This window comes from Mytilus trossulus, chromosome 10 (assembly GCF_036588685.1).
Source record: "Mytilus trossulus isolate FHL-02 chromosome 10, PNRI_Mtr1.1.1.hap1, whole genome shotgun sequence".
In the NCBI taxonomy this organism is placed as follows: domain Eukaryota; kingdom Metazoa; phylum Mollusca; class Bivalvia; order Mytilida; family Mytilidae; genus Mytilus; species Mytilus trossulus.
The window spans coordinates 20,632,661-20,660,572 of NC_086382.1; the positions used below are offsets into that span (position 1 = coordinate 20,632,661).

Here is a 27,912-nt window from a genome sequence, read left to right on the forward strand (position 1 = left end):
AACCCATTTGACCTGCCTCTTCATCAATGAACACATCACCTCACAAATCATGAACCCATTTGACCTGCCTTGTAATCAATGAACACATCACCTCACAAATCATGAACCCATTTGACTTGCCTCGTTATCAATGAACACATCACCTCACAAATCATGAACCCATTTGACTTGCCTCGTTATCAATGAACACATCACCTCACAAATCATGAACTCATTGGAACTTCCTCGTAATAAATGAACACATCACCTCACAAAACATGAACCCATTTGACCTTCCTCATAATCAATGAACACATCACCTCACAAATCATGAACCCATTTGACCTTTCTCGTTATTAATGAACACATCACCTCACAAATCATGAACCCATTTGACCTTCCTCGTTATCAATGAACACATCACCTCACAAATCATGAACCCATTTGACCTTCCTCGTTATCAAAGAACACATCACCTCACAAATCATGAACCCATTTGACCTGCTTTGTAATCAATGAACACATCACCTCACAAATCATTAACTCATAGAAAGTTCCTTTCCATCAATAAACAGGTCACCACAGATCCTGCTCATAGGACACTCCTTTTAATCATTGTACATATTACCTCCCAGATCATGAAGTCATTGGTCCTTCCTTATAAGTGAACAAAGCACATCCAATACCATGAACTCTTTGAACATTCTGATAGTGGTTAATGATGTAGTTGATTATTGCTGCAAATGGTATATTCCGATGGTGTATAGAAATAACAAGCTTCATGTTTAGTTAAGGCGATAGATCACACCACCAGGTATGCAGTTTAACAGCATTCAGAACAATACAATTCTCGAGATTTTACAAAATACAGCTAATATTGGCTATTACTGCGGTAGAAATTGTCAGTATTTTGATAAAGTTTTGTAAACACTTTATCTGTAGTCTGGTGAAACTCCCCAAGAAGAAACCTCCATCAGCAGTGCCCTCATCCCAGTGTTTGCAAATAAACTTATCATTTATTCCAGGAATAATTCTTCAAATTTTTTTTAGAAATGTCACAAAATGCTGCCCACATTGGATAAAAAAAAGTTTTTTTGCAACCCAAATTGCCAACCTCATTAATCTTGTTTCAACAATTAATATTTATGGTTTAGGTTGGCGATGTAATGTTTTAAACATATGTCACACATAAAGTATGGTAACATGCATATCACCTGAGATCTTCCCCCGTTTTTAATGGGATTTGTGTTGTTTAGTCTTAGGTTTCCATGTTGGGTTTTATATACTGTTGTTTTACCTTTTGATCGTTTTTTATTTGATGCCAAGGCATTGTCATTTTTTAACTAATGTGTTTGAATGTCCCTTTGGTGGTATCTTTCCCATCTCTTTCGTTGGATTAAACATATACTTGGGGTACCATATGAATGTCAATGAATTGATTCTATCATAATCATCCAAGGTGAAATTTAAATTATGGAGATTATATGAATGTATTACCATAATGGACATGACTTGAAATCAATGAACACATCACCTCACAAATCATGAACTCATTTGATGTTCCTCATTTTCAATGAACACATCACCTCACAGATCATGAACCCATTTGACCTTCCTCGTAATCAATGAACACATCACCTCACAGGTTATGAACTCATTGGAACTTCCTTGTAATCAATGAACACATCACCTCACAAATCATGAACCCATTTGACCTGCCTCGTTATCAATGAACCCATCACCTCACAAATCATGAACCCATTTGACCTCCTCTTAATCAATGAACACATTACCTCACAGATCATGAACCCATTTGACCTGCCTCGTTATCAATAACAAATCACCTCACAAATCATGAACCCATTTGACCTGCCTCGTTATCAATGAACATATCATCTCACACATCATGAACTCGTTTGATGTTTCTCATATCAATGAACACCTTACCTCACAGATTATGAACTCATTGGACCTTCCTCGTAATCAATGAACAAGTTACATCACAGATCATGAACTCATTGGAACTTCCTCGTAATCAATGAACAAGTTACATCACAGATCATCAACTCATTGGAGCCTCCTTGTAAATACACCATCTGACAGAATGTATATTCATTTCACATTTCTGATAGTGGTTAATGGTTGTAATAATTATTTTTTTTTTACATATAATGTTTCTGAAAAGCAAAAGTTTTGTTTCCTAACGATCTTTTATTGTAAAGAAAATTACACTTCTTTGATTAACTAATACATATACAGTTGGGGCAAGTATAGACACAGCATTCTAGCATGATATAGCTTTGAATTTGAATTGAGAATAAATGATTGATACAACATAGGTTTCTGACAAAATTAAAGTGACCCAAGACTTAAAACTTTACAATTGGACATTTATCTATGATCTTAATACATGGTTAAATTCAGCACTTCAAATAAAATATAAAATAGAACAATGAGTCTAACAACATATGTGAATCATCAAACCTCTCAATAAGATTTAAAAATATAACGCCAGCTTAACATAAATTATAAGCAAAAACATTGTAAGGGAGGTGACTTTTATCTGTAATTTATTTCATCATTTATCTATGGAAAATACCTAGCAAATCACAATCTAAAGATATAATACTAAAAACCCAAATTTAACTCTACTGCCAGTTTTAATAAACTTAAAATAAATTATCTCTAATGAGAAATGCCTCAAAAATAAAACAAAACAAAGCAAATTAAAATAATAATTACATAAAGTACTTTTCTGAAAAGGCACAAAGTTAATAACTGTTTCAAACAAGCTATTATCTAAATTAAGAATTATTTGGAATTTAGAAAATGAGTAAAGAAATATTTATAAAACTAAACCCTTCCAGAGAAGTTAATGGTTGTCTAAAAGTAAGTTAGACAGATAAGCAAAGGCAAAAAAAATTGACCCTGATTTGGACAAATTTGAAAACAGGACCCGAGATCCAAAATCCAAATACCAGTACATCGTTAGATTAAGTACATCACAAACCCCAAGAATTCAATTTTTGTTGAAATCAATTTAAGTTTCATTTTGGACCCTATTTTGACCCCCACATGAAAATTGGTAGCAAAACCAAAATATACGGAAAGATTCAAAACATCAAAGAATCCCATTAATTCAAGACTCAAAATTAATTCCGTTAAAATTTGTCCAAAACAATAAATAAATTCAACAGTTAAAATAAAATGCTTGTTTTTAACACCATTTCCAAACAGTTAAGGAAATTACCCCAAAAATCAATCCCTTCCTTACTTTTGTGGAATGGAACCATGTAGTGATGTTAACAAGATCCATACACCTAACTCGTGTTATTGTATGGAAAGCAGAAAAATGCTTGTAGAGATCATACACTTAAAACTCAACTTATTGTCTGGAAACAAAATGTCTACAGACAATGACATTGCCATAAATTTTATGATATGGACTACAAAGCGAGTTGTTCCTATCAAAGTATATTTCTAATACATCAAAGTTGTTGTCTGAACAAGTCCGAAATGAATATGATAATTCCAACAGGTAATTCTGACTCCATATCAATCATGCGGTTTTAATTATCTTCTCATTTTGAAATTGCATTGTGGAATATCTGTATAAATAAGCTCTTTAAGGGGCATAAGCTACGAGATACAAAAATAATAAAATATGATTTTTGTTTGTTCAATCATTAATGAAAGTGAAATAGTGAAATAATAATTTGCTTTTAGCAGCGATGGACTATTTTTCCTTTTTAAAATATATATAGAACATTTAAATTACCAACTTCACAGTAGAATTATACACACTGATGTGATCATGCAAAAATGTTAACATCAATACCAGTTCATGTACCTGTCTATGCTTTATAAATGTTCCACAATGTCAACACTCAAATTCTATATTGTTATCAATGCAGAATTCTGTAACTTTTTCTGCTTCTAACAAAACAGTAAAAGAAAACCCTAACAAGATATTGCCATTTTTAAATGCTGTTATAAGTTTGCAATCTATATTTGAAGTCAGGACAAAAACCAGGAGTGTTCTCAAGACCTGATAATGTTTTAGGTAGAGAATAAACATTTTACAAATTCTGTAATGCACTTCTTTCGGCCATTTTTAAGGAAATCAGGTGGTTTTGCTATGAACTATGGGATATAACACAAAAAACCTCATAAAAATGAACAAATATTTCCAAGAACATGCAGTTAAACAAGTACTATCTTTAACTAGAGGCTCTCAAGAGCCTGTATCGCTCACCTGACTCTACTTTTTTTTGAAATCATATAAAAAAAAGATAAAATTTGGCTACATTATAGATGGTCTACAATGTCGATTACTAACAAATGTAATCGATTAATAATCGATTACATGAAGGATTTTTGTGCAATTGATTACACTTATTTTTGTATGTAATCCATTATGTAATAGATTACAACTGATTACTTTATCAAAAGTTATTACATTACTTTATCGATTACTGTCAATTACACGCTATAAAATGAAGAAATGTATCAAATGCTTCTTTATATTGCAGGTCATTTTCTCAATAGTTTGCAAAGTTTTGCTGTCATCCTGACTTAAGTTTGATATGAACTTATTTTTATCATATAAATATTTAAAGAAAATTCTTTGCAATGTGAGAGGTTTCCTCTGAAAATAATTATTAACAAAAATTAAAAAAAATAATAGTTGATTTAATTTTAAAAGATGGAAGTTTATAATTTATAATTACATGAATGAATTTATCCTATTGTTTGGATAATCCCCCTAATTGCACCTTTTAAAACCTTAAGGCATATATAATGTAATAAATCTCTCACTTATAATTAATTAGACATAATTGAAATCAAAACAAAGTCTGCGTCTTATTGATAAGAAGTCTTTGATTATCAAATTATCTCCCTTTGGTGCAAAAATGCAACTTTTTGGCATTAAAATTGAAATATCTATTTTCACTTATTGGTGATCTATATGTTTTTTATTATTATTTTCAAATAAGATGTACTATACTATTGAAAATTTGAGCGATTTCTGTAATTTAGTTCTTTTTTTTAATTAAGCTTTAAGGAATTTTATTACAATTATGCCTATGTACTACCTCAATGTAGTACATAACTTAACTTTTTATAACTTTTATTTGTATATACAGTGTCTCGTAAGTCTTTATAGGCTGGGTATTGATCCTTTTTTTTATGATGTTAACGTTTTTTATGTATTTCAATGTAGATCAATATGTGACACTTTAATAAACTATTATTTATCTTATCTTTATCTTATCCTTAACTTGGGACTACACGTATTTTTCAATTTTGAATCTATTCCGTGTTTTTAGCATTTTTGTGTATTATATAAAATGTCTAGAAATATTGACAAACATTAAGTCTGACATTTATTTCAAAAGCTGAAAATAAAGTAAAATTTGTAAGATCTGGTTAATCTTAATGGAGATCTAAATGAGGTATATGATAAACTCTCAAGTAGTATTAATACATTATATTTTAGCAGTACTATAAACTGGTGAATACATGCAGTTGTCTATTTTCATTTAAATTATAGGTTTTATTTTATCAAACTATTTGACTTAAGTAATAGAAATGTAATCGATGATTACATCATAATTTTTGCTGTAATCGATTTGCATAGTTACTGTTTCTGTACTTAAAATCTGTAGTACTGGAAATTTACTTTTAATATTTAGTACTATTTCTTTACTTTAGAATTATTGTAATATTTAGGTACTTGATTTGTACTTAAAATATTGGTACAAAAATAATACCAACAATGATCACTGTATTCAATGTTTGAACATCATAACTTTATGAGATTTGAAAAAGACACTTTCAAAATGCTGAAAATGTAACAATGCAACAAAAAATCTGTAGTACTTAAATTACAAGTACAAATCAAGTACTGTAAAATAAAGGTACCTAAATATTACAATAATTTTAAAGTAACAAAATAATACTGAATATTAAAAGTAGATTTCCAGTACTATAGATTTTGGTCAAGAAATAGTACCTATGCAAAAGTAGCTGTGTAATCGATTTAATTACGATTACATGTATTAAAATTGAAAATATGGTCGATTACAGATTACTGTCGATTACTTGAAAAAATGTAATCAATTACAATCGATTATGATTACAGATTATGATTACCCCATCCCTGATGTCAACACTCAAATTCTATTGTGTTATTAATGCAGAACAAGATATTGCCATTTTTAGATAAGGTTATATGTTTGCAATCTACATGAGTGTTCTCAAAACCTGATAATGTTACGGAATAAACATTTTACAAATGTAATGCACTTCTTTCAGCCATTTTAGGTCAGGTCATCTAATTTTTAATAACAGAATTATACACTTTTTTTTTAATGGTTTCCCATGTTCTCTTGAATAGTTCTCCACCATTTTCTTCACTTAACTTGACAGCACGTAAACATTCTGCCCTAGTCGGACATGTTCTCTTGGGATTATCATCTTTTTTAAAATATTGTGGCATGTACTTTTCTAGCTCTTGTATTTCTGTAGTTGTCCACTTCTTCCTTGTGCCTGAGGAATATATAACAAGAATACATATATCCCAGTTAGATTTATGTAAGGCATATCATAAAAGGATCTGTATACATATTAAATCTCACATTTTTAAATAACAATATTAATAAAATGCTTCGCTGAGACCAGCCTGATACGACCACAGAGGTTGAATCCTGAACAGTTGGGGCAAAATTGGACACAATATTGAAGCTTGATACTTTCTGAATTTCGATTATGATCAAATTTTTGACATAATATAGGTTTCTGACACAAAATAAATGTGGTCAAAGATCTCAAAAATCAATTGCGCAAAACTGCCTCTGACTGACCTAAGGGGGGGGCCGCTCCAGTCATGGAGCCCCCCTGGATCTGCCTATGATACCTTGTAGTACAATTTTAAAGAGATCCATAGACTTAAACACAAGTTATTTACTGGAAAATAGAAAAAAATGCTTGTTTTTGGCCCCTTTCTTGCTCCCATTTTGTACAATTTCTTTAATATCTTTTCATAGACTCACTCGAATAGCAAAATTTAGAATATGACCGTGGCCTCAATTTTCATGGTAGGGTCAGAGGATCTCAAATCGAAAGACCTTTAGTCTCTATCTTGTTTAGTTGATGAGTTACACATATATGTCCTGTATGTCAAATACAAAAGGGGAAATAACTCATTTGGAGTCTCCGGATAGCTACTGTCAAAATTATACACAACACAATGAACCATGACTGAAGGTACATGGCTAAAAAATCTCCATGGCAATGAGATGTGCCAATGGTAATACAACTGTATACCAAATACCATTGACTTATCATAGGTAGTTCTCTTTAAACAAACCTAAACACAAACTTAAAACTATGTAAAAGTTCCAAAGTCAATGAACCATAATTAAGGGGTGGGGTTATATAATCTTGATGGAAATGAAACTTGCAAATGGCAATACCTTTGACCTAACATTAGTGGTTCATCTTAAACTGACCTAATCACAAACTAATACATGTAAAATAAGCAAAAGTTTCAAAGTCAATAGACCATGAATGAGGGGCAAGGACCAAATATTCTCCATGGAAATGAGATGTGCTAATGCTTTTACAACTGCATACAAAGTATCATTGACCTTCGGCTAACAGTTCCCCTTAAACTGACCCAATCACAAACTAATACATGTGATCTAAACAAAAGTTTCGAAGTCAATACACCATGAATGAGGGGTAAGGACCAAATATTCCCCATGGAAATGAGATGTGCTAATGCTTATACAACTGCATACAAAGTATCATTGACCTTTGGCTAACAGTTCCCCTTAAACTGACCCAATCACAAACTAATACATGTAAACTAGGCAAAGCTTCCAAGTCAATAGACCTTGACTGAGGGGACAGGGCCAAATAATCTCCATGGTAATTAGATGTGCCAATGCTAATACAACTGCATACCGAATATCATTGACCTAGTGGTTCAACATGAACTAGACCTAAACACAAACTAATACATTGTTGACGCTGCTGCCGTCGCCAGAAACAGCATACCAATGTCTCGCTTTTTGACTCTATCAAGGTGAGACAATAATCACAGGGTTTAGCTAGGATTTTGAAAAAATAGACAAATCAATAACTGACCTTGAAATGTTGTTTGCGTTAATACTTTTACGGAACAAAACCTGTGTTTAAATCCCATTAATACTCACTTTTTTTGGCCTTTTTCCTGCTTTTCAAAATGTTGTCACCATCATCTTCAAGAAACTCCATATCCACATGATCCATACCTGTATCTAATACAATATATAAAGATTTCATCAGCTCATTTATCAATTACATATTGATGTGGTAATTTTAACACTTTGGTTTTAAAAGTTTTTCCACAGTTCAATCACTAGACCCTTTTTGATTTTTAACTAGAGGCTCCTGAGAGTCTGAAAACACTCACCTGGCATTGTTTGCATAGATCTTGCAACAATGAATATTTTGCTGTTGAATGAATATTAATATGTATTTGTTTTGGCTTTAAGGGATTCTCTCTTTCAATCCGTAGTTTATGCCAAAAAACAAAAGAAAAATGGTTAAAAGGGCAGTTGCTCCTATATGGAATCAACTGACATTTTCAGTCATATTGACAATTTTGAAGGTCTTACATTGAGGAACATTTTTTGTTTTTTTAAGTTTCTACAAAAAAAAATATATGATAAAATTCCTCTTTCAAGGACAATAACTCCTATAAAGGATAATTTGACAATTTAAGTCATGTTGTTGGGCAGTTTATTTTACAGGCTTTCAAAAACAATATGAGCCAGTGAGACATTATTTTAATATTATTTTTTCCAAAAGATCAATTGACGTCCAGTACAAATAGTTTACCTGACACCTGAACAGTAAGTTTATCCCGATCAACACCTAATTAACCTTGATTGTAATGAGAGGCGAATATAGTAGGGCTTGTTTATAGAGAAGTCTCTTTTATGACCAGAAAAGTGTGGCTGTTTAAGACAAAAGGGTCGAGTCAAAATAGTTGAAATTTGTTCTTGATTCTGAATTACACTGAAACAGCAAACCTAAGGGTAGGATGTCCGTTTCAGGCTCAGCACAGGGGAACAAATTAATAAATTTATCAGACAAGACTGGCAAATATGAACAAAATTTTGTTAAAATGTGTACCTTCTAGTGATACAGGTTCCTCTCTCTGAACCTCTTCTTCATTTTCTTCTTTCTGCATAATTTCTGTAAGATAAAGGGTAAACAAATCACTGTATTGCTTCCTCAATATATTTTCAAGATTTAGCTTAAAATATAGATGTAATGCTGAGGCTTTTAATTTAGGTATGTCAAAAGTAGCACCATGATACGACAGCAGTAAGTCTAAAAGGATATGTTGAACAAATGCTAGTAAAAATCAAGTTTGGATAGTGTTTTGATCTCCAATACTATGCTTTGATGGACATGGCCTATCCCTCTATATTTTATCAGATTTTGCCTAAATCTTGAGGTTTCCAAGAGAGAAAAGGGCTAAAGAGGACTAAAAAGTGCCATTATTCATCATATTTCAAAAGCTGAATACAATTTTTTTCCACTCATCTCCAAAAAAAAAATTATATTGCTGTAGTGAGTGTAACAGATTAAATGTAGCAGTTACCATAAGGGCCAAAAGTTTGGCCCAAAACTCTTAAAATACATTGCATTGGTTGCTTAGTAGATTCTGAGCCTGCATTTTTTCTTAATTGAAACCAAATAAACCTGGAATTTAAAATTAATACTATAAGTCAGAAGAGCATTAGTTAAAGAACAAAATAAGTTAAAAATATTGATAGGTTATGGAACTCCTTTTCAAGATGTTTGATGTTAAAAAGATAGTGTGAAAGGCTTTCTTTCGACTTTTACCTTATATTTGGATTGATTGATGGCTGTTCAACGTCCACTGGAAATTATATGCTTATTCAGGACGAAAACACTTAATGCGATATGAATATGAACCCTGCTTTGTACTAGACCGACACTATGAGAGAGATTTTTAACGTGCTAGTTCACAAGGTAGCAGTCTGCAGGAAGACATATCACCATACTTTGACACATTATTCTGACTCAGAGCCAACCAGCCTTCGCTCTTACTCCTTAATGCTTCATACTTTGGGCAGAAGCAGTAAATACCAATTTTAAAGTCCTTGGTCAGACCTGGTAACGGTTCGAACCCGAAACCTCCCCCATTCAAGGCGAACCCACTACCACCAGACCACCAAGGCAGTTTGTCATATATGGCAACATCATTTAGCCATTATATGGGTTTCCAATTGTAAGAAAAGAAATCTAGAATCTGCTTAAGTTATGTCAACTGGACTTTTATGCCTTATTGAAGTCTTCTATGAAAAGAAAAGTGGGTGATATGGGGCAAATTATTTCACCCTGTATCATAGGAAAAAAATGCTTCACTGAGCGCAGCCTGATATGACCGCAGAGGTCGAACCCTGAACAGTTGGGCCAGACTTTTTTTATTATGATATTATCTGTTTAACGAGATCCGCCGACTCCACCTTTCCCGATTTTAGAATAAAAATAAAAGTAGTGCTTCTTACTTTTATTATTATTTTTCCCGCCGACTGTTACGAAATCCTCAGAAAAAAATAAAATGTGTTGTTCACAATACTCGCTTTCAGACAATTTCGTTATCGGTAATATTTAATTTTTACCAAGTCAATGAAACAGCAATTTTCATTTAAAAGTAAAGAAATTCAAGGTATAAACGATATATTTTCTTCTAAAAGATTTTTAAGCTGGTGGCATGCTTTTCATACTTGTTACACGAGAGCGTACATCAAATCATTTGAACTTTCGGCAAAATCAGTTATTACTTTATCAGAACTTGATCAAATTAGCCTAAAGTAAACTTGTCATCCATGTATTGCATTAGAAACGTCATATTCCTTTCCAAATAGCGTATCAAACATCGTTTATTTTTGTAAATTTTTCTTTGTCCGACATTTAAATTTGTAGAACTACTGATCGGAATGGGAATTTCATCGTTAACGGACCCGCTATGACCGAAATCCGGATTCTTGTGATAATGACTACAGACGCATGAATGGCACTGCCATAGATGCCAACCCCCTTTTGACACAATCAGTAACAATCTAGCAAATTTTCAGTAATTTTGAAAACTTTTCAGTAATCATTCAAAAACATGCATTTACCAAAATAAACACTGACGAATTGATGCAAAATTGGTGTGTAAGTGTGTTCATAACACTTCTTGTCTGTGGAGGTAATATAAGTTTTCACAACCATCAAAGAAGACAGAGTTGACACTGATAAATTAGGCCGAGTTTCAGTTCTGTTTTTTTCTGACTTGGCTGAAAATTCTTTCACTGTCAGCATTGCTGTGTGGGATAACTAGTATGCCAAGCATTAGTTTAGACAGTTCTGAATACTTTGGTTTTCCATCAGTTCCCTTAATCTTAGCAATCATATTCCAAGTAGTGTCAATTCTCTCTGCTTCAGTGATGTCAGGCGAAAGATTCTCAATTTGATAATGGGCAAATTGGACTTCTAGTTGATCTTTCATGCTGTTTTTATCTGATGCAGTTTCAGACACTAGTGCCATTGACAACTTATCAATAAAATATTCTACTGAGCAGAACTTTTGATTTGATCTTACTTTTACATCTACAACTTCTGCATGGTGTAAGAGAGGGTCATTTACAGGAAGTTTTTTTTATTATATAGTCACAAGCAGCCATAAAAAACTCTCTGATGGATTGATAAAAAGTTGTTTCTTCTTCAGAAGTGAGTTTGACAAGTCTCAAGTGAATTCTGGTTTCTGCTCCAATGGTAAGGTCTTCCCTACTTTTTTTTGATTTTTCCTTTCAGTGTAATTAACTTTTAACAGATTACTAGTGGATGTGATAGATGAAGGCTTCACAAATCTGGTGTATAAGTCAGTTAGTAATGCAAGAATTTCTCTCCTTAATACATAGATTAAAGGTTTGTCACTCTGTAGAAATGTGTTAAATGAATCAAATAATGGAATTGTTTGTTTCAGAAAAAGACAGTACAACTTGGTCTTTGGACTACTTAATAATCTGTGTACTCTTTCTACCCTTGATGGCAATATGACTTCCTTTTGTTTAGGTTTAGATGTTTTGTCATTTGAAGCTTGCCTTGCCATAAATGTTGATGGATTGCTTGGTTTAGAAACCGTAACTGTGTTAGTTTTTGATCCAGAAGGTCTTGATTCAGTTTTTGATTTGTCTTTTCTTTTATCAGTTTTTTGTTTTTCTTCATTTTTGTCAGTTTTTGCTTTGCCCTTACTTTTTTCAGATGTCACAGTTGAGGTAGCATTTTTCTTTTCCTTTTTTTCACTAGCTAATTTTTGTTTTTCCTTTTTTTTTCTTTTCGATCTCATATTCTTGTTCAAAAAACATTTTCAGTGCATCCTACATCTTCGCTAGCCAAGGGTTACGATCCACTCCCGCTCTCTTCACCCTTGGCGGATTGAGCCAACATTTTGTGATAACAATCATGCGCCATCTATCGGAAGATAAAAACCACGCCAATTCCGAATACATTAACCTTGACCAATGGTAGCACTTGAACTCTTCAGCTTGGAGGTAAAAACACGGTAGCGTCTAGATGCTACACACTTGGTAAAGCCGGAAATGAAAGCATACGTCAACATTCATGCATTTGTGCATGAAACATACACAGGAACTTCCATTTGTTGATTAAAAACATTCAAGTTTTCACTAAATATAGTCGTATGTTTAGGGATGTAAAGGCTTGTTGCACAAAAAACACGTGGCAATTGTTTACAAACACTTTCTACATTTACACGTGATCATGTTACAGGCGCATTTTGATTGGATGCAGCGAGTTTTGACTGCAACCAATAAAAATCCTTACCTTGTGTCTCCGAAATTTTATCTCAATCCGCCAAGGGTGAAGAGAGCGGGAGTGGATCGTAACCCTTGGCTAGCGAAGATGTGCATCCTACTGATCAAGAAGTCTTTCTAAACATTTGCCCAATGAAAGCCATCTTGTAGCAACATGTTTTAAGATTTTGTGGGTTTTTATTTCACACATCAGTTGACAGTTTTTTAATTCTAAATTACGCTTAGAACTTTTATCTAAATAATAGTAAATATCGACAAGCAAATCTTCAAATTTTATTGGTATTTTCTGAGCTGCTTTCTGTGCAGCGATATGTACAAGATGACAAGGACAACCACTTATATAGATATTTTCATTCTGATCGGCTACAAATTTAGCAACACCCTTGTGCTTTCCAGTCATCACTGACGCATTGTCACAACCAAATGAAACACAATTTCCCCATGGTATGTTGTATTTCACAAACTCCCGATTGAGCAAGTTGAAAATATTTTCCCCAGTACAACTTTCATTACAACTTGGCATTGATAACAAAGCAGTCATTATCTGATCAATTTCTTTATTATAATAACGAACTACTATGGGATATAGTTGTGTGTTGACATCATTACTGCCATCTGTAGCACATGCAAAAAAGGTTTTTTGAAGTGTTTCCACAATAGTTTCAATTTTGTCTCTTGAGAGATTGTCAATTATTGCAGACGTTTTGGTTCTTGCACAACCATACTTTTTAGCAATTTCAGTGTCAGGAAACATTTTCCTGAATAAAGGTCCTGCGTGATCACTGACGGCAATTGGGACGTTATGTTCTATAATAAAATTTGTAAATAACATTTCCGCATTTGTGACTTGGAGTTCCATTGGAGATACTCTCTTTTCAAAAAAAGATGAAAGCTTCGAGTTGTTATTTTGGAGATTTGCATTGCTCTCATGCTTTTTGGATTCGACATGCCTTTTACAGTTGTCCCGACCTCCGTGCAAAACACTTACATCTTGATTGCAGTATGTGCAAAACACGCAATTTTCCTTTGTTGACTTTATAAGGCATGGGTATTCTATTGAATATTCAGCCCTATATCGCTGACCCTTGTCTTTCTTTTTAATTTTGGGGGCAGACGGCCCAGACTGTGTCATTTTTATTCTGCAAAGGAGAAGAACAGAAACGGGGAAAGCCACTAGAAATCATGGTTCAAATGCGTGTTTGACTCTTCGGAAGTCAGTTACATGTAGTTACCTAACGATACTCGATAACTCCCGAGAAAACGGAACTGAAACTGGAGTTTTCTAAAAACCGGACCATGCCGGAAAGGCAATGTAAAAAATCCGCGTTTTTCAAAAATTGAACGGCGGCGACTAGGAATCCGTAAATATTGGACTATTGACCGTAATAGCGTAGTTTTGATGGCAAAATCGTAAAAACTACGGGAAAATCGTAATGGTTGGCATCTATGCACTGCTGACAGACAAAAAATGATCCCAAAAGGGAAAATTACGCATTCCACACGCATAAACATACTTTTGGTTAGATCTTCTTGATTAATGTATATATTTCCATGTATAAGCATTGTTTCAATTTATAGGTTAAAGTTGCTTAACTCTGGGACTATTACACCAGAGACTATATACACATGTGTATATATATGTCTCTGCATACACTAAGAGGTTCCTGACTGGGTGACTGGTATATACATATATAGTGTATATGCAGCGAGGTTGATATACTTGAGTGGTGCCATGGATCTATATTAGTGGAAATACAGAATCAAAACATAGTTTTTATGTTTATATTAATAGAAGGGTTAACCAGAGACATATATAAACTATATGTATTTATATTTCTCTGGGTTAAAAAACAAAACAAGTCACTTATAATGGTTTTATTTTTATTTTTAGTGTCGACTGGACCAATTTTGCACTTTTTTTTTCTTTTTTCGCCCCCTCGACCCTAATTTTTTACAAATTTTCTCGTTAAACAGATAAAATAAAAAGTCTGGCCTTGGGGCAAGTTTGGACACAATATTCAAGCTTGATACGGTCTGAATTTGGAATGTGATCAAATTTTTTACAAAATATAGGTTTCCGACACAAAATGTAGACTAATTTAAAAATGGGCCCAAAATCCGCAGAAACCAGTGTCTCGCCTACTTTTGCTGTTAATCGCAGGCTCAACAATAATGAGGAAATAAATTAGTAAAAAAATATTCCTCTCTATACTATCTTTTTATTGTAAGAAGCCTCTGTCCAAGTTTTGTAAAAATCCAGGATAGTTTGTGAATCTAATAAATGTTTTAAAACTTTAACTGCAGACTGTATGTAATGTTAACTGGAAGAAAAACTAAGTCCATTTATAAGTAAAATACGGAATGTAGCATCACTATGTCTCGCTTATTCGACAAAAATTATACAAGGTAAGAACCCCTTAAAATCAAATACTTAATTAATCACATTAAAATTGGTTTACAGCTTATCGAGCTAACATTACATTTTTTTGCCTTCCAGGAGATACTTATGAGGACTATTCCAGGATAAAGTATCTCCTGGGAGGCAGAACGCCCTTGAAATTTAGGGGTACCACCAATAAATATAAATAACGTGTCACTTATATACCACATGTACAAAGTATGCAGTTTTACCCATCTTTAAGACAATTTGATATCGATCAAGTTATGCCCCCGGAGACACTTTTTTTTCTTGAATAGCCCAAATGAAACCAATTGTTTAAGTCATACCCCTGACTGTGTCTATTAAGCTGACCATAAGAAAATAACCACACAACTGTAGCGCACAAGAATTTCATAGATTTCATTTAGATAGAATACTTGCCTTCAAATGTTATATCCTTTAACGTTTTCCCTTGAAATTTTCCAACCATATTATTTTCTTGCATAAGCATTAACTTAGCAATCTCCAATCTTTCAATAAGCCCTGATGTACTTCGGTAGTGCATTTCATGCACTTGGACTGTATGTCCTAAATGTCGGCACAAGTATTTCAGTTCATGATCAGTAAGCCCTATAACCTGAGGACAATAAATTAAAATATTGTTATAATAAATTCTATCCAAATAAATAACAAGATATTGACAAATCAAAATAAAACAAAATATGACAATATACTGTTACAAAAGTCTTACCAACAAACCCCCTTTAATTTAATTCCTCTAAGGCCAAAAAAAAAAACCCAGGTGTTTTTCATTAGCATACCCCTAAAAAATAGGGTCTGTAATCTTCATAAGGTATTTTTGGCCGGCTTACATAAAGTTTTTGATGCACCAGAATACCTTATCCTCACTGCAGAATGGCATCCAGAAAACTTTACCTTGACCCCTTTCTCATGTTTGAGGTGTTTTCTGGTAATTAAAGCTAGGGTCTAGACATGGATAAACTAGCTATTTGTCCTTTTTCTGCCACAAAAATTATAAACATATCAATTCAAGTCCTTCAACAATACCTTGTTTTGAGATATAAGCCAAAAACTGCATTTGACCCCTATGTTCTATTTTAAGTAACGGCGGCCATGTTTTTTGACGGATCAAAAATCGAAGCACACACTTTGTGCAGGATACTCTAAGGAACAATCATGCTAAGTTTCATTCAAATCCATTCAGTAGTTTCAGAGGAGAAGATGTTTGAAAAATTGTTAACGATGACAGACGACGACGGACGCCAAGTGATGAGAAAAGCTCACATGGCCTTTTAGGCCAGGTGAGCTAATAACAAATATCAAGTCAATATCTTTGAGCATGACAAAATAAAGTGTTGACAACTGATTATTTAAGTGAATTTCATAATCCAAGGACCACAATTCTGCATAAAATCCTAATGTGTTCTGTTATTTGTCATGATAAAAGTATATACCAATTTCCAAATCAACATCTTCAATCATGACCAAAAAATTTTGCATAAAAATGATTATTTGAGTAAATTATCGAAGTCCAAGGACCATAACTCTGCTCAAAATCATCAGACTGGAACAAAATTCAAACTTGATCTGTAACTTGACATGATAAGACAATACACCAAATATTGAATCAATATCTTCAAGCATGAAGAAAATAAAGGTGGAATACTGATTTGCCGAACAGACAGAGTGCAAAACTAAAGTCTCCATCTTCGTCGGTAGGAGACTAAAAATCAAAAAGAACTTTTTTACTGTTTATGTTAAGTTTCTGTAGAACCCAATAAATAAATATGGAAATGCAACGGAAACACACATATTTTGTTTGGTTGGCCAAAGACAATGTTAAATTTTCGTGTATATCAGAGGACATCTTGCAAATGGAATTTGCTAGAAAAAATCTAGCATTATCTCAAATTCTGTTAAAGTTTACTGCTTTTTTTGTATGGCTGTGTTTTAAAAATGGCTGACATCTTGAAAATTTTGAAAACAAATGGTGATCTATTATTGTGACAATGTTTATGCCTCTTTTATTAACAGATAAATCTACTTGCAAACTAAATTTAATCTTCATAGTTATGCAATGGTCTTTTTCATCAGTTAGATGTTGTATCACTAACTGATGTCAGAAATCCAATATTAAGCTCAAACCATTTACCATTTTGCTGGTACCAGGATCAGCATTTCTATTCCAAAGACTTAAGAGGAAATATCAAGTCTAGAAGTGTAAACTAACTGACATAAATTTTTTCTCTTTATTCTATCCTTGGTGATAATATAAAGGCTTTATCTCTTTCACAATAACCTTGAAAAGTTGCCATCATTGCAAACTCATGCTAACAAATGCGAGATTCAGTTCAATGTTCAAATAATCATTTTGTGTCTAAAATACTACTTACTTGTGCAATGGTAGCACAATGCTTCCTCAGGTTGGTTGCATATATTCTTTCTGGATATTTTAATGAGCCACATTGAGTTTTCAGTTGTTCAAGGCTATCACCTGCCCTCACAACATCTAAAGCTAGTCAAGAAAAAAATACTTTCATTAGACAACCACTTTCATATATGAGACCTGATTCTTGAATCATTAATGAAAAAAAAGAACAAACATTAATGTAAATTCAGAAACTAATTTGTGCATTATTATTGCAATTCCATACACACCAACAAAATGTCAAGTTCATTCAATGTAACTGCAAAAATAATGTAACAGGAAAATTGCTATGAATAAGAATGAGAATGATTTTTTTTTTAGATTCACATATATTGTGTCACATATTTCGTATTATTTAATAAAAACGTGGCATTAGTTTCTTAATTACAAGCAAAAATTAAAAGCTATTATATTAAACTTAGATGTGAGTCTTTAATAGAAGACATATGTTGCCTGCTTGATGTATTAAGATCATCCATTTAGTGAGAAATAAACTAGTTTTTGGTTAACAGAAAGTTATAATAAAGCTTTGAGCCAAATATCAAGTATGGCCAATGTTGTTGGTAAGAAAATTGAGATGAACATTTTTGTGATGTCGAACAAGACCAAACAAGATAGTGACCCTATATGTCGACTATATAAATGTTGCTTCTGCCAGGGAGACATAAAAAGGGCTATGATTGCCACAACATGCAAACAAGTCTATTTATATTCAAGTTTTGATACAATTATTTGCTAGCAGCCTGAGTTTTTTTTATTGTAAAACAGACATGAAATTTCAGAACTTAAAAATAAAATCAGTATTATCGGTTTCACTTCCAAATTTTTTTGAGCCAGCCAGCTATTTTTTATTATAGCTGACTATGCGGTGTGGGCTTTGCTCATTGTTGAAGGCAGTACGGTGACCTATAGTTGTTAATTTCTGTGTCATTTGGTCTCTTGTGGAGAGTTGTCTCATTGGCAATCATACCACATCTTCTTTTTTATAATTATTCTCTTTTATTTATGTGTAAGCACATTGCTGAGAAACTACTTCCAATACCAGGTAATTATTAGACAAGGCCACACTTAAAAATATTTTGTTTTGCCCAAACCCTACCCAAAGGTTGAGACAGTGGGTAGGTAGGTAGGCATTTTTTTTTATTTTTTTTTAAAAGAAATTGAAGTATCAGATGTTTATTAGTCTTCATGCCTATTTGATTAAAAAAACACTTCTTCAAATCGGGACAATAAAAGAATTTGAGTAGGCAGCTTTTTTCTGGGTAGGTAGCGTTTGGGCAAACAAACCTATTATTTATTATGGCCCAAAGGTAGAACGGAAATGGAAACGGTGAAATTTTATCTAGCATCATTGAGTTGAAGCAGTTGTTTCCATGTTCTTTATTAGGGAAAATACTTGAGAATGGTAAACATGACATTTTTATCGTTTTGGATGAATTCTTAGGGGGAACACTGAATGATACATACCAGTATTAGCAAAAAGGTACATGTTCTCCTCTTTGATTCCAGCCTTTTCCCGCACAATCTTATTAGCAAGGAATTCTATACTGGGAACAACTTCAGGAGGTAAGATAACTGGTACTCTGGTGCCATTCTGAATAAAACACATATCATTATTTAAATTTTATTGAAATCTGTAAATTTGTTAGTTGAAAAACGTCAAGTACCGGTACCTCATCCTAGCCTCGTTAACATTAGTCAACATCATATATTTATATACAGCTGTTAGTATTTGTTGGTTATATACATACAATATTGCATACTCAAAAAAATATATAACATCTCAGAAATATCCATTAAGAAGCTTGCCATTAAAATTATCCAATATAACTATTTAATATAACAAATGCACAGGTTATCAAAAATAGAGAGTGTATTTTAGTGATATAAATTTTAGTTATGTATTTGCAGATGAATTTTGTAGTATTTTCTCATTAAAGAACCAATATATCCTTTGCCAAGAACCAATATATCCTTTGCCAATTATATTCTGTTTCTATTTAATCATTGCTTGACCATTGAAAAGATGCAATGTAAAACTCTGTTTTCTACTTAGAAACTAACTTAATCATGTTCACGCAACCATAAAATCAAGGTCACCTAATTCTTTTAATCAATATATTGGATAGTTAATATCTTGTAACTGCTATTAAACCCCAAACAACTTAATAAGATGAATTTACCTAAATACATTACACCCTGCTGCTTTAGCAAAATAAACATGATAAGGCTCAGAGCATTTGAATCTATATGTAACATTCCTGGATATTTCCTTAAAACTTGTTCATTCCTGACCCCTAAACATTCCATTTTGTTTATATGAACAAATGTGTCCACCTAATTTTACACATCTTTGCATATACTTAAAAGATTCTATTACAAAGCATTATACACTTTTAAAATGGAAATTTAAGTTGTCGTGTTTAAAAAAAATTATTAATGTACATCATTGTTTTCCGAATATTTGACATGGCGTTCCTTATATTATTCTAGAAACTGCTTGTTTAATTCTAAATGAGGGGGGCTTCCCACATCATATTATAAAATACATTAATTATTGAAAATTAATAAAAATAAATTTAACATTGTAAGAAAAAATAACAGGGCTTCGGAATTCCCTTTTGCCATTACCCGGGGAAAGTAATAGAATCTTCAGATAAGTGAAATTGCAGTACCTGTCGGGTTAGTAAATTGTCTTTAAGTGGTACTTTCTAGTGCATTGTATTCTTGTTTGGCAAAGTTGGTTAATGGACATAAGCGTTTAGAATCTGGTTCCAAGAAGTAATCTCTTGTTTCCTTGTGTTTACAGCAGTAGTTAGTTATTACTAGTAAACAGTAAATGGTGGTCATGAAGCCATGAGTTTGCATAAATATTTTATCTCCGCCCATTCATCAAAGAAGCTAAAATTATTAGACTTAAACAGTACGTTTTCAAATAAAGTTTTTTAAATGTTCATTTATCAAGGTGGTTTTTTTTTCAGACTCCATTAATAAAAAAAAATAAGAAAGAGAAAGTGAAAACCACTGTGGGAAAGTAAAATTGTAAGAAAACTTTCCCTTGGATTAGTGCATTTTCGAAAAAAAAATTGAAGCCCTGATTAATAGATTATCTCATTTTAACAACAATTTTTTAAACAGAAATTTTCAAACATACAATACTTTCGATTTTATTTCATTATGCAGTTAGCATGGAACACATTTACCAAATAAAATATTTGACTTCGGTTTGTTTGTTTTAAGCAAGATTTACTTTTTCTTCAAAAACATTGAAAATGTATTAGTGAAACAAATAGGACATCTACATTACATGTACAAAACATATATATTCTTTAATGTTATCAGAACTTATATGGATAGTTAACAACTGGGTGAAACATGAATGCAAAATTCAAGACTCTTACTTTTCCTCTCAACTCCACTAATTCCTGGGTTTGAAGCATTTTTTTCTCAAGGGTAGTCAGTTGCTGTCTTAAAGAGATGTCTGTCTCACTGACACTAGTAGATCGTTTTCTGTAACACTCCAAACTAAAACAATAAGTTAATAACTTAAGGTTGAAAATTAAGTCAATCACTTAAGGTTATATAAAACAAGTTTTTCTTAATTATTATATTAAGGAAACAATACTTAACTATTCACATTTTTTTACATTTTTTATGAATCCATAACATAAAATTGACCAAAATATTTCATTCAGCGATTGTTGATTGAAAACTAGTTAGCTTTCAGATTTTGCTGCTGAGGTTTACCAATTGTGACCTTTATGAACTATCAGCAAAGATTCATGCAGCACATGAAAAGTAAAAAATGACATATTGAATGTTGATAGGTTTTTCTTAAATTGTCCATGCATTTCCATTTTGATTTAAACTTTGTCATAGAAGTTGTTGAATGATTTGGTTATCATATGCTTTCTTTCTTATCAATTAACTAAACAAAATCTACCCAATTTTTTTACCTGTTCTTTTTCCCTCTCACTTGCACTGTGTGATTGTCAAAGTGCATAGCATAGAAGAGGTCTTGTGGTTAAGATTACTGTATATTGAAAAGCTTTCGGCAAATCATAAAAATAAAAGCATTTATAGTATTGATTGATGAACGGATAGTTGTTTTGTGTCCAGAGGCAAGCAAGACCGATGCATATTCAAGACAAGAAAATGAGAAATGTGTACTGATCCTCCTTTGTACTAGACCGACATACCGATCCGAATTTTGAACGTGCAAGAACACAAGGAAACAGTTTGTCTTACAAGACACATTGATCTAGGCAGACCAATCTTTGCTCTTTATACTTAATCATGCGTGCTTGGCAGAGAAGTAGCAAATACAAATTTTTAAGTCATTGGTATGACCTTGCAAGGGTTTTAACCATGACCTCCTACACTAAAGGCGAGCACAATAATGTAAACATCGCCACTGCAGTTTTTATAGTATTGATGTGCATCCTTTCAATCTTGCTCAATATTAAATGTAACACTATCACCTATAGAAAATGGAATTGGAAGGGGATTGGTTTGGTTTTTACATTTCAAATAATTTTTCTCAAGGTAAAATAAATAATAATATACCCACCTCATAGCCTCAAGCTCCCCAGGTCGCCTGCGATTGTACAACAAAAGACGTGTTTGTACTAACATGGCTGTCTGTCTGAATGTGTTTCCATCAGCAGTAGCAGGATCAATGTCTAGTGATTGGCACTCTTTGATTAGAAAAGATGCGAAATTTGCAATGTCTTCCGGGTGGGGAAGCTCTTTTTTGTTGTTGAATTGTCTCTCTGATAAAATTGATCTTGCAAGTTTATTGACTCTAATGCTCCATTCCATTTTCATAAGAAAAAGGAAGTCTGATGCCTCTTTCTTCATTGTTTCATCTCTTTCCTTAATTGAAATGCCAAGTTTAGATGAAACCATTCTCATTATATCAAAACCTGATTTAACAGCTGTGCTTGGATGCTTGAGTTCCCCATCTTTGTCTGTACAAATTTCAAGTGCACATTTTGCTACATTATCAAAATTCTCTGGTGAAAGCATCTTGCTCATTGTTGTGTTGTCTTTATTTGCAGAAAGTTTTCTAAATGCACTTATTAGTCTTGATGCTAACCGCATGTGATAACTAGCATAATACTTTCTTTTCCTTTTATTATCAACATTTTTCATTAACCAAACATCTCCTAATGCTAAAATTAAAGGATCTTTAATTGCAACATCAGTAATATCATCTTTCTTCATAATAGGGAATACTTCTTTTAACAATCTATGTGATCCTTTATATTGAACCTTTCCCGTTAATATTCCTACTTGAACCATTGTCGAACCCTTATGGTAATCATGCTGAGTTTTTGCTGGGCAAGTTTTCTGGTGATTTGTAATTGAAATGTTAAGTATCATCCACTCATAACAGTTTGGACAGGGTCCATATTCATTCAATACAAATTTTCCAGTAGAAGTTCGTCTTGGTAGTATAAGTTCACCTACTTTATGTTTTAGGACTTTCATGTTATGTATGTTATCACCCTTGTTTCTCAGAAGGTTCAATTTCAAGGAAAGAGATTTTTTCAAATTCTTTTTTTCTTCTTCATTTGCTTCTTTTACATGCTTCTTCAGTTCAGTTATCTCTTTCATTTTATTTGAATGTTTGTTCTCTAAATGACTTTGTATGTTTGTGAAAAGTTTATTACAGAAAATACATGCATGGATACAATCATATACTCTGTTGTGCTTAGATTTTGTGTTTTGCTTTTTAAATACTTTGATGAAAACTTTTGGATAAGTTGCATCAAAGAGACAATCAGTGTCATCGAGCACTCTTTTGCATGGTAATTCATCTAAGTTTAGATCAGAACTTTTTGCTTCAAAAGCATTTCTTTTTTCTGTTTCATTGTCTATTTCTACCACCTGATCTGCTGTTTCCTTGTTTTGTGGTTCAATGTGCATTTCTTCTGCCTCATTATCTGCTTCCTTGTTTTGTGGTTCAATGTGCATTTCTTCTGCCTCATTATCTGCTTCCTTGTTTTGTGGTTCAATGTGCATTTCTTCTCTCTCCTCATCTGTTTCAACATATTGATTTTCTGCTTCTTCCATAACTTGATTAATATTTTCTGCATTCCATTCAAAGATCTCACTATCATCAGTCTCATCACTTTCTTCAATATACTTATAGTCTGGATCTTTGACTCTATCATCCTCATCAAAACTGTCCATTATTATTTCTTCAACCCTTTCCTCCTCTGTTTCTAAAATTTCTTCAACCCTTTCCTCCTCTGTTTCTGAAATTTCTTCTACCCTTTCCTCCTCTGTTTCTAAGTTTATTACACCCTTCATTCTTTTCTGTCCACCTTTATATTTTGCCTTTTTCCTCCTTTTGCATCTAAGCTTAAGATTGGCCGATATTATTTCTTCAACTCTTTCCTCCTCTGTTCCTGAAATTTCTTCAACCCTTTTCTCCTCTGTTTCTGAAATTTCTTCTACCTTTTCCTCCTCTGTTTCTGAAATTTCTTCAACACTTTTCTCCTCTGTTTCTAAGTTTATTACACCCTTCATTCTTTTCTGTCCACCTTTATATTTTGCCGTTTTCCTCCTTTTGTATCTAAGCTTAAGATTGTCTGATATTATTTCTTCAACTCTTTCCTCCTCTGTTCCTGAAATTTCTTCAACCCTTTTCTCCTCTGTTTCTAAGTTTATTACACCCTTCATTCTTTTCTGTCCACCTTTATATTTTGCCGTTTTCCTCCTTTTGTATCTAAGCTTAAGATTGTCCGATATTATTTCTTCAACTCTTTCCTCCTCGGTTCCTGATTTTTCTTCAACCCTTTTCTCCTCCGTTTCTGAAATTTCTTCTTCCCTTTTCTCCTCTGTTTCTAATATTTCATCAACCCTTTTCTCCTCTGTTTCTAATATTTCTTCTACCCTTTCCTCCTTTGTTTCTGAATTTTCTTCTACAATTTTCTCCTCTGTTTCTAATATTTCATCAACCCTTTTCTCCACGGTTTCTAAAATTTCTTCAACCCTTTCCTCCTCTGTTTCTAATATTTCATCAACCCTTTTCTCCTCTGTTTCTAATATTTCATCAACCCTTTTCTCCTTTGTTTCCAATATTTCTTCTACCCTTTCCTCCTTTGTTTCTGAATTTTCTTCTACCCTTTTCTCCTCTGTTTCTAATATTTCATCAACCCTTTTCTCCACGACTTCTAAAATTTCTTCAATCCTTTCCTCCTCTGTTTCTAATATTTCATCAACCCTTTCCTCCTCCGTTTCTGAAATTTCTTCAACACTTTCCTCCTTTGTTTCTGAATTTTCTTCAACCCTTTTCTCCTCTGTTTCTAATATTTCATCAAACCTTTTCTCCTTTGCTTCCAATATTTCTTCTACCCTTTTCTCCTCTATTTCTGATATTTCTTCTACCCTTTCCTCCTTTGTTTCTAAAATTTCTTCAACCCTTTTCTCCTGGGTTTCTAATATTTCATCAACCCTTTTCTCCTCTGTTTCTAATATTTCATCAACCCTTTTCTCCTTTGTTTCTGAATTTTCTTCTACCCTTTTCTCCTCTGTTTCCAATATTTCATCAACCCTTTTCTCCTCTGTTTCCAATATTTCATCAACCCTTTTCTCCTCTGTTTCTAATATTTCATCAACCCTTTTCTCCACGGTTTCTGAAATTTCTTCAACACTTTCCTCCTCGGTTTCTAATATTTCATCAACCCTTTTCTCCTCTGTTTCCAATATTTCGTCAACCCTTTTCTCCTCTGTTTCTAATATTTCATCAACCCTTTTCTCCTCTGTTTCTGAAATTTCATCAACTCTTTCCTCCTCTGTTTCTAATATTTTATCAACTCTTTCCTCCTTTGTTTCTAAGTTTATTACACCCGTCATTCTTTTCTGTTCGCCTTTATATTTTGCCTTTTTCTTCCTTTTGCATCTAAGCTTAAGACTCTCTGCAAAACAAATGAAGAAAAGATTGACAACGGTTAAGTGTTTATGTTACAGTAATGTTTAAAGTCATAAGAAACCTCAAATTAAAAAAAATAATGCATATGTTTTTTTATAACTCAATGGATAGTTTTCATTATAAAACTTATGTACATAAACTTTTTTATGAAGAAAATTCTTTAATTTATTCATATTTAGAAGAAGTTTACTTTATTTTAATTTCTTCCTTCCAGGAAGCAATCCCCCCCCCCCCCCCCCCCCCCCCCCCCCGACATATTTTCTGTATGCAAAGTGACCTCAGTGTGACCCATCTCGTAAAAATCTGGTGATCACAATACGCATGGATGTCCTTAACATGAACTACTATCTGAATTTACATGTTAAACATGTGCTCAATTTCCATGCTTTTTTGTTGATTTTTTGTCGATTGTTGACAAACAGGTGACAATCGTTAAACTTCGGCTTCAAAACACGAACTTTAATTACCTGTCATATTTTTACAACAACACAGACCGATTGAAAAAATAATTGGCGATTATACGAAATTTACACGAAAAAAAATGATAAATTCGTGCACAGAAGACTAAGTTTATGATGTTTGTATGCATTGGTTCAAGAATTGGAAGAACATTATTTTTCACCGTTCACTCGTTTCTTATGACTTTAAAGCAGGGTTGGCAAGTATTGCTCGGGCAGGAAAACCCTAAGCTGGGCAATAATCATATGGGTAATACTGGGCAATATGATATTCAAGCTTATTTTTACACAAATTTGAAAAGACTTGTTGTAGTTTAATAGTATTATAGCTAAATAAGATCAAAAGACACTTAACCTCATAACTATACATCCACATGCCAAATATCTAAGGCCTAGATAATAAGACAAAAAAAGAGTTATGGTTCACATGTACTAATGACATATGAACGGAACTTGCTCTTATTTATTGAGGCTGGGTGTATATTTTTATCTTGAATTGAAAACAATCTGACGGTTAAATTGTTATAAATTTTTGCAAGTACAACTGACTGATATAGTACAACAAATGGTAAGTCTTTCAAAAAAAATATACCACATTTTTTTTTTATGAACATTTTTATCTAAAAATAATTGTCAAATCATAGTCATTTTTGGTTACTTCATGTAAGACTCCCCCCCCCCTTTTTTTTTTTTTTATCTTTGGTACTAAAGATTAAATTCAGAAATACTAACTTACAAGTAAAGGGTAGCAATCAACTCAAAATTGTCTGATTCCTTATATTAACTATGTTTTTGTCAATTTAGGCTTAATTTTCAAAAAGAATAACATGTATACTCCTATACCAATATTTCTGGAACTTCAAAAATAGACCGAAATTAGCATGTGACCCATGCCATAATTGGGTGGCTATAACTTTTTCCAATGGTTCAAATCTTTAAATTTTTGTACATGATGTTCAGCTAGGCCTAACTTATCAGAGATAAAAACAAGAAAAATTAAACAACAATTGTTTTTTTTGGGGGTGTAGTGTTGGGTACTTGTAAACGATATAAATCTAGAGCAAAAATATTCTGCTTGCTTTAATACTATGTTCTTGATATAGTAATGCAGACATGTCGATTTGTAAACAAGAAACCAAAACGATGATTAAGATCAAGAGTACTGCAATTGCTGCAGGCTGAGAGGTTTCAGAAGACCTTTAAAATCTTCAATGAAAGACAACAGAGCCAAGTGATGGCATACAATATGTTATCTCAAAAGCAAGGTATTTTTATGTCAAAATTATAGAACCCTTAACAAGCATAGTAAAATTCTCAGCTAAAAAAAACCCATTAATACTCACTTTTTTTGGCCTTTTTCCTGCTTTTCAAAATGTTGTCACCATCATCTTCAAGAAACTCCATATCCACATGATCCATACCTGTATCTAATACAATATATAAAGATTTCATCAGCTCATTTATCAATTACATATTGATGTGGTAATTTTAACACTTTGGTTTTAAAAGTTTTTCCACAGTTCAATCACTAGACCCTTTTTGATTTTTAACTAGAGGCTCCTGAGAGTCTGAAAACACTCACCTGGCATTGTTTGCATAGATCTTGCAACAATGAATATTTTGCTGTTGAATGAATATTAATATGTATTTGTTTTGGCTTTAGGGGATTCTCTCTTTCAATCATAGTTTATGCCAAAAAACAAAAGAAAAATGGTTAAAAGGGCAGTTGCTCCTATATGGAATCAATTGACATTTTCAGTCATATTGACCTTTTTGAAGGAAATATTGAGGGAAAT

General features: G+C 32.8%; 1 protein-coding gene across 1 annotated transcript; it reads right to left on the reverse strand.

The window, feature by feature from the left end:
- Window positions 1–2,348: 2,348 nt before the first annotated feature.
- Window positions 2,349–27,890, reverse strand: LOC134687034 (centromere protein F-like). The gene is made up of 9 exons (XM_063546977.1): window positions 27,460–27,890; window positions 22,287–25,644; window positions 21,118–21,241; window positions 19,184–19,310; window positions 17,682–17,803; window positions 15,709–15,904; window positions 9,166–9,228; window positions 8,202–8,285; window positions 2,349–6,531 (listed from the first exon to the last, which is right to left on the reverse strand). The coding sequence occupies exons 1-9, from the start codon at window positions 27,566–27,568 to the stop codon at window positions 6,317–6,319; spliced, it is 4,398 nt and encodes a 1,465-aa protein (XP_063403047.1). The 5' UTR covers window positions 27,569–27,890; the 3' UTR covers window positions 2,349–6,316.
- Window positions 27,891–27,912: the final 22 nt, after the last annotated feature.

What these genes read in the sequence shown, in the direction of transcription:
- LOC134687034 (XM_063546977.1), bottom strand. Translation starts at nt 27,568, where the DNA reads ATGAAATCTTTATATATTGTATTAGATACAGGTATGGATCATGTGGAT. An exon ending in CAGGAAAAAGGCCAAAAAAA is followed by an intron (nt 25,645 to 27,459) that starts GTGAGTATTAAT and finishes TTTGTTTTGCAG; the next exon opens with AGAGTCTTAAGCTTAGATGC. An exon ending in GTACCTTTTTGCTAATACTG is followed by an intron (nt 17,804 to 19,183) that starts GTATGTATCATT and finishes TTTCTTGACTAG; the next exon opens with CTTTAGATGTTGTGAGGGCA.